General features: G+C 34.4%; 2 protein-coding genes across 2 annotated transcripts; one reads left to right on the top strand and one right to left on the bottom strand.

The window, feature by feature from the left end:
* Nucleotides 1-279: 279 nt before the first annotated feature.
* On the top strand, nucleotides 280-4891 carry LOC117173713 (dynein regulatory complex subunit 7-like). Its single transcript, XM_033362355.1, has 2 exons — nucleotides 280-1018; nucleotides 4718-4891. Exons 1-2 carry the CDS (start codon nucleotides 659-661, stop codon nucleotides 4889-4891), a joined length of 534 nt encoding a protein of 177 aa, XP_033218246.1. The 5' UTR covers nucleotides 280-658.
* Nucleotides 3188-8460, bottom strand: LOC117172403 (protein distal antenna). Its single transcript, XM_033360294.1, has one exon. The coding sequence runs from the start codon at nucleotides 7659-7661 to the stop codon at nucleotides 6393-6395; it is 1269 nt and encodes a 422-aa protein (XP_033216185.1). The 5' UTR covers nucleotides 7662-8460; the 3' UTR covers nucleotides 3188-6392.
* Between the last annotated feature and the right edge of the window lie 1208 nt (nucleotides 8461-9668).

The following is a 9668-nucleotide window of genomic DNA, read 5'->3' on the forward strand; positions in this document are numbered from 1 at the left end:
ATGGCAGCACTGCTACGTTCCGAATTTCACTTTGTATATTTTAATATTTCTTCTTTTATTAGTCAATTGCAGATAAAAACCTTAAAATATTTCAACTTCAATCAACAATATTCCGAATTTTTTAAAATTTCGTTCTTAAAATTTAAAAGGTTGGTTACCCTGCTGCAAAATAGTTCCTCAAGATGGCGCCAGCATTTCAGCTAGTGCTGCCACGCGTTACCATGGCGATAACTTCCTTGCCAATTTTATTATTCGAATTCGATTTTTCACGCATCTGGATGTAAATAAATACGAATTTTAGCTCTATTTACCCGCGTTCCAACCCCCCAAAATCAAAATTATCACAACATTGCGAAAATCGGTTTAGATTTAAACATTCCGTTTGACTATTTTCGCTTTTTAGTTTTTTAAGCTTCTCCCATAAAAAAGACCTTATCGGGTAAGATTCTTCCAAAACTCTGTTTATTGAGTGAAAACAAAGACCAAAAGTGACCTAGGGCCATTTATTGTTGAAATTAAAGTGAAGGATTATTTTAGGTTAAATAACTGTCAGCTGGGCCAAAGGCGGCAAGCTGAATTGAATTTGAATTTCGAAAGCAAAAAAAAACTCAAAGTGTTGTGCCTTTATACATTTTAAATAAATTTGTATCGTATAATTATGTCAGAGGAGACTAAATCCTTTTCAGGCGAATATGTAGACGGTTGTGAAAGTGAATTTGAAGAAAAAATCGATCAGGAATCTGTGGAAGAACAGGTGGATTCGGAAAGAGCTGAAATCACTGAAGAGACCTTGAAAAGAATTCAGCGCGAACTTTGTTTGATCAAACTGTGTTGGCCGAAAATAGAAATTGATCAAGAATCTGAATATTTGAGACTCTTGCCGGAAATTTATTCAAGAAATAGTGAGAAAGAAAAACTTTTGTTGTGGTATGCTGAAAATTTTCGACGACAATATCATACGATTTATAAAAATCGAAAACCACTTTTGCTGGCTTGTGAGAACGAATGCGGAATTCAGGTAATTTTTTTGTCAATCGTAAAAAATTTAGAAGCTTTTTAAGAATTTTGAAAGGTCTCAAAATAACGAAAAAATCTTCTTTTAATCCTTGGAATTTTTTGAATGATTTTTTATTTTGAAAAATTAATTTTAAGAGAAAAGAAAAAAAGATTTCAAAATATTTAACATGATTTCCTAAAATTTCGAAACAGAATAATTAGAGATATAATTTCGAAAATTATTGAATATTTTCTTTTTAAATTTGTAGCATTTGTACAAAAAATTTGGAATAATGCGAAACATTAAAAAATTAAATTATGTTTTTTAAATTATTTAAATAAATTATATTTTTTTAATTTAAGTTGTTTGTAATTGTTTCTAATCTTCTGAAATTATCTCTTTTTTCGTTATGATTCGCATTTTTCTTTAAAATGTTTAAAAAGGCTGTAAAATTAAAAAAAAAGCCTTCAACAATTTTTAAATAGTCTATTAAAATAATTAAGAGGAAAAATTATAATATTATGATGACGTTTTTTTTAATGGAAAATGCGACAAATTTAAGAATATATATTTTGAAGATTAAAGACAAGTACACAAATAATTAAAAACATGTAGATTTTTGAAAATCAATTTTTGAAGCATTTGTAAGGATTTTGATAGGTGCTAAGATAATAAGACAATTTTCTTATAAAACCTGAAAAATATTTAATGAACCTTTTATTTTAAAAAGGTAATTTTGAAGAAATGCAAAATATTTTATTCAAAAATTTTCAAGAATATTTTTCGAGATTCTGAAATTTTCAAAATGATTTTTTTTTCTCTCAATAATCTCGGGAAAATTATATTATAGTCTTAAAAACAAACTGATTGAACTGTCCTTAAATCTAATTTAAGCTCAAATTTAGGATTTTAGTAAATTATAAAATAAATATTTCTTTGAAATTTTTATTTTTATTAAAAAATTCTAGGCCTTAGGGCTACCGGAAATATGTTTAAAAGAGTATTTAAATTATTTTAAGAATTCGAAGGAAAAAAACTCAATAACAATTTTTTAAACTTCATTTTAGATTTTAAACTAACAAAACAAATATGTCCGATTATAATAATCAAAATACGTACAATAATTAGTATATTTATAAAATATTTAATTTGCTGCATTACTTTTTTTTTTAAATGTGCATTTTATCAAACTAATCAAAAGTAAATTGTTCACGAATTTGAAATCCCAACCCATAATTAAGAATGTTCAATTAACAAATTTGATCGATTTCTGAATATATTAACATAAATTATGCAAATTGTATTTAAAAAAAAATAATATTAATTAATTTAAAACTTCGATTTATGCATTTCTAACATATAATTAATTCGATAATAAAAATATTTGTTTAAAACCGCTAATAATTTTCTTCGATATTTTTGAAAAATTAATTAAAATTTAAATAAATAAATTTTTAAATGTTCAAACAAAATTAATAATTTGTCATTTTAAATGGTGTCCAAAATATTTATATACTCAAAATATTTCAATCTTAAATAGAAATTATTTAAAATTAAAGTCCGGGTTTTTAAATTATTGAGTTGGCGTTCATAAAATCAGCTGAGCCACGAAGGTCAAGGCCATTGACGAGTCTGTGAATTGTACGTTATTCAAAAGAATTTCCTCGCTCCATTCATGCCGCCTTTTGCTTTCTATGATCTTGAAAGTCATTCCAACTCTTTTCAAACATTTTCTCCTCACATTAAAAAATGTACACCAATAAATATAGAGCATATACCATAAAGCAAAAAAAAAGGTTTTAATTAAAAAAAAATTGTTTTTAAAAATGAAATTACAACAAAAAAGGTACAAAAGTTACAAATTTCAGGAGTTCATAATTTTTTATTCTTGGCAGAGAAATGATTGAAAATGACTTTATAAGATAAAACTATTATTGTATATTTTTTTTAATTTTAGACAATATTTTTAAATTAAGTAGAGAATTCGCACTTACCTTCAATTTTGCAGTTCCTTATTACTAAAACTTAATTTTTTAAATTGAAATAATAAACTGAATCTCAATCGAATGTGTATTAATAATAAAATTTTGGGAATTATGAATAAAATTGAAAAGAAAAATCCAATAAGAGAGTCAAACTTAAAACTAAAGAGGAGATAAGACAGGGATGAATAAATGTAAAACACAGACACACGTTTTAATTCTCAGTGTATTCTTTGATAAATACTTTCGACTTTCGCATCGTACAAAGGCGTTCTTTTTACAATGTGCTTGAAGTTTTAAGTCTTCAAATACAGGAAATTTTTCTTGGCTTAAAAAAAATGGTTAATTGGTCCTAAAATCTGGCTTTATTTACAAAGAAACTAATACAGTCTTTCAGAAAACTTATAAATCTTACTTATATTTGTAACTCAAATATTGTAACTAAAAAGTACAAAGTGAGAAAAAAAATATTTCCTTCATTTGAACACCCGAAACGTCACGTACATCTTTTTACATATAAAAAAAAGAGCATGTAAACAATAGCCTACAGTTTTTCGGTACTTATTTAATCGTGCGAAGGTAACAATAGGAATGTAATTCGAAATAAATGAGGTGACAAGGTCATTTTGCTGATTGGTCCTTGTCCTTTTTTTTCTGCCTCATTATTCTTTGTGGCCTGCTTCTCAGCCTCGAAGAACAGGTCCAGAAAAAAAAAGGGACAGCTCCCGCTCTGCACAGAAATTGTTCTAATATACTCAACTTTTGTTTCTTCATCGACTATGGTTTTCTAAATAATAAAAATAAACTTCCCTATACATTTATTCCTCGTACATGCCTTTTGAGACGCACTACGCCAAACACGGATGCACTTTGCGCGCAAGTGCAGTCACAGTCTTATTTACACGCGCTGTCTCATTGACAGCACATTCTTCACTTTGGTTTTTTTGTATCTTCCTTTTCTTCATAAATATATTTCGCTGTCAGCAAGATACCCACCTCGCGAGCAGAAAATGCCTTATTCGGTCATTTGTAGCACGTGATATAACCGTGACAAACACAAAGAAAACAAATTCTTTCTGTACAAAAGGAGGAAAATAAATAGAAAAGAAGAGAAGAAAAAAAATCGCCAATTTCTTTATTAATAGTGACTTGTTTTGATTCAATCTTGAAATGTAGATTTTTGATAAAGAATACACGAGTATTTCCCGGAAATTCTGCTCGCGAGTCCTCTCACTTCCATAGCGCGCATCAATATTTTTCCCTCATTTGGATCAAACCTCTCTCGGCACTACGACTAACAATATCAATAGTGTGAACTTCTCTAAAAACTCAGACATTTATATACACATACATAGATATCTAAAGGCGTTAACAATTTACAATTCGTGGCCGAGAATTCCAAGGGTCAACTTCTCAATTTTAATACATTTAATAAATTTATTCTTAAAACTTGTTTTGTTCGGAGACAAGGCGAATCTTACTACAGCGAAAGGAGAATCACGCGAGCTAACAGTGAGAGAAAAAGGACAAAACAGTCTTTGATATCGGACTATAGGCGAGCCGAATTAAAAGAGAAAACGAATTTTTCCTAAACAACTTTTTTGTTCATCGAATGATAAAACATTTACTTGGTTAAATAGTTCCGATTTAAGCTCACTTGTTTCAAAGCAATTCGCTTTCTCTTTCTTTCTTTTTTTTTTGTAATCTCAAGTATTTATAAAACTCATTATCTTCATAGAAATTCGTGTCCACGACAATCAGACGAAGTACTCTGCCGTACCCGGAGTTGTGTACGTGGCAAGGATGCACAAAATTCGTGAGTGACTATGTGACCTACGAGTCACTGAAGCGGCCACTTGTAATGGTAAGTAGTACCGCGAATCATATTTTTCTTATCGATAAGGATAAATAGATTAATATCAGACAAGTGCGTAACGAAAAGAGGAAAACAATACGACTCTAATCACTGCAAACGATATGGCTTGTGGACTCTTGTTTCGGATAAAATCACACGACTTTTTATATTCAAATAATAAGCTTAAAACCGGTCAGGTGAAGGACAAAGTGATCGATCAACGATTCCTGAAATTCATTTACGAAGCGAGCACATCCGGAATGTCTTTCCAGTGAAAAAAAAATAAAATAAAATAAAAAACAACAACTGAAGCCACTTCGTCTTCAGGCAATATAAAGAAAAAACAGACTAGTTCTCTTAAATCCTTCAAGATTCTAAAATGTCGCTACTTCCGGAATTTTGGCGATTTTAATCGGCTGGAAATCTCGTCGTAATTAATCTTTTTTAAACAATTTTTGTCTTTTTTTTTGGAAGAAAACCCAACGAGTGGGTTAATGCATTCTCTCGGTCTTCTCACACACTCACATATGCACTGTTGCCTTAGGAATAAACTAGTGAATAAATTGCAATAAGATAACGATAAATCTCTACTGCTTATTATATAATAATAATAATAAAACCTTAATTGTACACAACTTTATCGGTTTAAGAATTTGGTATATTCTCTTATTTACATCAAGAAAATCGTACGACCTATATTTTGATTCGGCCCAATATTTAATTTTCTTATATTCCCTTTTATTCCGTCACGAGGTAACTAATTTTCATGTCGCGCCCAATCGATTCACGATAGGTAGTTGCAATCTTTCAGATTTTTGGAAAAGCATCGATTCTCGAAGGAAACACCTCGCTCAAATGATCATCAATTTAGATCTGGATTATTATAAGGTTTAAGGACTAGCTTTAGTCTTAAAACAAAAGAAAAAATTATCAAAAAAAATATGCACCAAATCGTAAATTGGACTACTACATAATAAAGAATATGTACCAAATCGTAAATTCGACTACCAAATTGTAAGGCAAGTTCACAATTTTTTAATCTTTAACTTGATAGATAAAATTGTAAAAAAAGGAGCATTGATGATTGCAACAAATTTTAGAAGAGAAATCCAAGAATAGAATGAAATTTTCTAAATTGAAATAACTAGATTTAAATAAATTGCATTTTTTGAAACTTTATAAATCAGGTTAAAGATCTGCACGTTATAGATTCTACGACTGTGATTCTTATCTTGTTTATAAAGATATTTAAACCAATCCGGTGTTCAGATTACTAACATATTAATTAGTAAATGTGTTATGATATCCTTAATACATAAGTGGGTCAGTCGTACAATCTATTATCACTGGACATCTTTAAGTTTAACCTTAAATCAATTTTCATGTTTATTAACAAAATGCGAAAGAAAAGATTACCTAAAATTCAGATCTTGATCAAACGATTCCAAGATAATGAATGAAAATAAAAAATAAATGAATCATTTGAGCGGTCTGAGCGCGATTTAAATCTAAGGATTTCTTTATCTATACATTACTTAAAGATCACAGCAACTTGGGTCTACTTTCTGCTCTGCTTTGATCCCGGTGACGTCCTCTTCTTTTTGCATGACTTGAGGTTGTCGAGCAGGAACTTGAACTGCATGAGTTGGAGCCTGGTCACTGATGGATCCGAGCACTTATCAAGCCACTTGAAAAACTTTTCTCCGTGCTCGATCGCCTCTTCGGCGGTTGATGGAATATCCTGGGCCTCCACCAATTCCTCGTTGAGACTTCGCTTGACATTCTCATTATTATTATTGCAGAGAACACTGTCAAGCATAGCCCGGGTTTTGCTTGGCGACTTCCTCGTCGCAGAGGTTTGCACGACCGGTGTGGTTGGAACAGTAAATCCGCCCTGTTTGTACCATTGCCAAAACCAGGATCCATCTTGGCACAATTGGGCAGTCTGTTGGGCAGACTGCTGTTGACCCATCAGTTGTGTCTTTTGTTGGAGAAGCCACATCCAGAGAGCTTCGTCAACTTTTTTAGTATTGGTGACACCGTTCTTCTTGTCACTGACAATTGGGGCAAGTGGCACTTGAAGATTTGGAGAGGCCGGGAGTGGAGTAGCAGGAGCCTCTGCTGCAGGTGGAAGACTCTTTCTTGCCGCAGATTTCGAGACAGTATCCATCTGCGTGGGAGCAATCGCAGATATGCTGTGCCTTTTGTTATTGACACCGGGATTATGGATGCCACTTTTCGTGTATTGAAGTCCGTTCTCCACCAAACCAACTGCATTCACGTTAGGATGAGTTTGTGACATCGGCAGGTAGTTATTCGAATTCGCGGAAAGCATTCCCAGCTGTTGGAGAAAGAGGGAACTGTTTTCTGGCCTGTAACTCGACATGGCCAATAGGCCTTGGTAGTCGCTATACCTCTTGGTATCAATCTTCGCCTCGGTGCTCTCCGTATTCTCCACCATGGAGTGATTCACTGGTAATTGGAGATCTGGTTTCATTCGCTTTTGAGCCGGACCTTCATCCTCACTCGAGTGACTCGCCGCAGCATTGTGAGAGTATGTCATATTGGCTCCAGATGATGATGCTGGTGAATGAGCCTCGCTGTCGGGGGTCGACGAGTTCCTCGCCATTCCTCGGATTTTGGGTTCTGATTTGCACCACCCTCGAAGAGTTGACTCGGGAACGCCAATGTCCCTCGCGACAGATGCTTTACTTTCTCCATCATGGACCCTGTCGATCGCCTCAATCTTCTCAGTTATCGACAAGGACCTGAGGGGCCGCTTTCCAGGCCTTGCTGATTCTCCCCTCATTGCTCTGTTTTCCTTCATACTATCTCGAAGACGATCCTCCAAAATGCCGTCGTCGACGATACTGTGCGAATCCAAGCCGCCGATCCTACGATCTGCGACTAGATTCGCTACTTTTGTCGTTGACAAATCCAGGTCTGTGGTTTGCAGAAAACACCGAACAGAACTCTCACGAGGATACCAAGTTTTTTCACTCACCAGGTTCCTATTTCACTAACACTGCGGTTACGGAAGAGTTAGGTGACCCGTAAAGGGGGAGGGGGTGGTAGTAGTTGTACGCGGTGGAATAGCACATGCGCTCACAGAGTAATAAAGAACTTTTTTATGAATGAAACAACTCGCCCCCACCACTTCTCTCTCTCGCGCTCACTCTTCTCTCCCTCTCGACACAGAGTAAAATCGTACAGCCAATCCGCAGTCCGCGCGGGAAACAATATTATTATATCGCACCACGAGGAACACTACCGGCCGGAAAATCCCAGCGCTATCTTCGTCCCTGAGACCACGAAAAACAACAGATCTACTATTACGCGCTAACTTCTGTACACCACCAATTTCATCGAGTCAACTTCGCACTCGCGATTTTCAATTCACAGTATCTTTGTTTAATTATCTAAATGTACATCTTCCAATATCGAAACACTTGATTCTCACATTCGCGAGTCAATTTGAGATTGATTAGAAATTCCGTTTTGCTGACTCGTGATGGTCAAGACTGAGAGATACTTTGCAGGCGACAGTGGAGAACGAACGGTCCTCTCACCTCGAAACGCAGCGCTGAACTGAAGCAGTGGACGACCAGCTCTTCACGTTCACGGACTTCGACGCCGCACTCAACCTTCCCCGCTTTTCCTCTCACCCTTGATTCGCAGTACTCGTCCCCTTCTACTTATCCTCCCCGCTTTCGACTCACCTCACCCCTCTTTCTCAGGATCGCGGGTTTCAGCTGTAGCTCGTCTCGCTCTTCCGTCGAACTGGTCGCCCCCCCCCCAGCTCCGCTTCATCGTCGCTTCATCGTTACCCCCCTTTATCGCTGAACACTAACGCCGCTCACGTCCCGCGGCTTCCCAAACGATTGCAGAGGACCTCGAGAATATTTCCCGGAAAGTAATCGGGGGCTGCGAAACTATCGTGACGAGGACGATGGGACGAGCGCCCCGAGGAGAAACACGCGCGAAGGGCGACGCGTGTTTTTGGAGAGCGCGGGTTTTCGTGACGCAGCCTGGGGCTTTTCGGAGAATGAGAAGGGTTGCAAATGGATGAGGCGAGAATCAGGGAGAGATTCGAATCGATCGTTGCTTTTGGGAAATAATAAGAGTTGAGAATATTGTTTTTGTTTTTTTTTTTTCTGTAGACTTTAACTTCATTTCGTGGAATTAGGTTGGAATTAAATTTCAATTGGGATGTCAGCTTTAAGAGTATGTAAACAAATCGTAATTTTATTACTTCACGTCGACTACTGAAAGCAATTTGACATTTGAATAAAGTAGAACATTGTGCCCGCTCTAAATACCCATTTTTTATATTTTGCAAACAAATCTCATATGATTTGTGAACGTTTGATATGATTTACAGAAGTTCCTCTAATCATAGCGAGAAAATTCTAGTAAATTCAATATGAATTAATTAACAGACTACTAAAAATTATTCTTTAATTTGCATACAGTTTTTAAAAATTTAATCATTCGACATGTAGAACAAAATCCGACACAGTACTTTCTATATTTTTGTATTATTAAAAAAATAATAAATGTATTTTTAAGGTATTTCTGAATAAACTAAGGTTGAAAATTTTCACAATTTGAAATTGATTCGAAGTTCCTTGAAAGATTGAATTAATCACATTTTTTGGTAATTTCCTGAATAATAAAATTCCCGACAATTTATAATATTACCGGATTTTAGATTTAAAATTTAACTATTTGGTTGAAAATTCTTATATTTTGTTGAAAATTAATCTTCTGGGTTAAAAATTAATTGTTTTGTTTAAAAATTTATTTTATTGATTAAAACTTAGCTTTTGTCGAT

Source organism: Belonocnema kinseyi, chromosome 5, assembly GCF_010883055.1.
Source record: "Belonocnema kinseyi isolate 2016_QV_RU_SX_M_011 chromosome 5, B_treatae_v1, whole genome shotgun sequence".
In the NCBI taxonomy this organism is placed as follows: domain Eukaryota; kingdom Metazoa; phylum Arthropoda; class Insecta; order Hymenoptera; family Cynipidae; genus Belonocnema; species Belonocnema kinseyi.

What these genes read in the sequence shown, in the direction of transcription:
- LOC117173713 (XM_033362355.1), top strand. Translation starts at nt 659, where the DNA reads ATGTCAGAGGAGACTAAATCCTTTTCAGGCGAATATGTAGACGGTTGT. An exon ending in AGAACGAATGCGGAATTCAG is followed by an intron (nt 1,019 to 4,717) that starts GTAATTTTTTTG and finishes TTATCTTCATAG; the next exon opens with AAATTCGTGTCCACGACAAT.
- LOC117172403 (XM_033360294.1), bottom strand. Translation starts at nt 7,661, where the DNA reads ATGAAGGAAAACAGAGCAATGAGGGGAGAATCAGCAAGGCCTGGAAAG.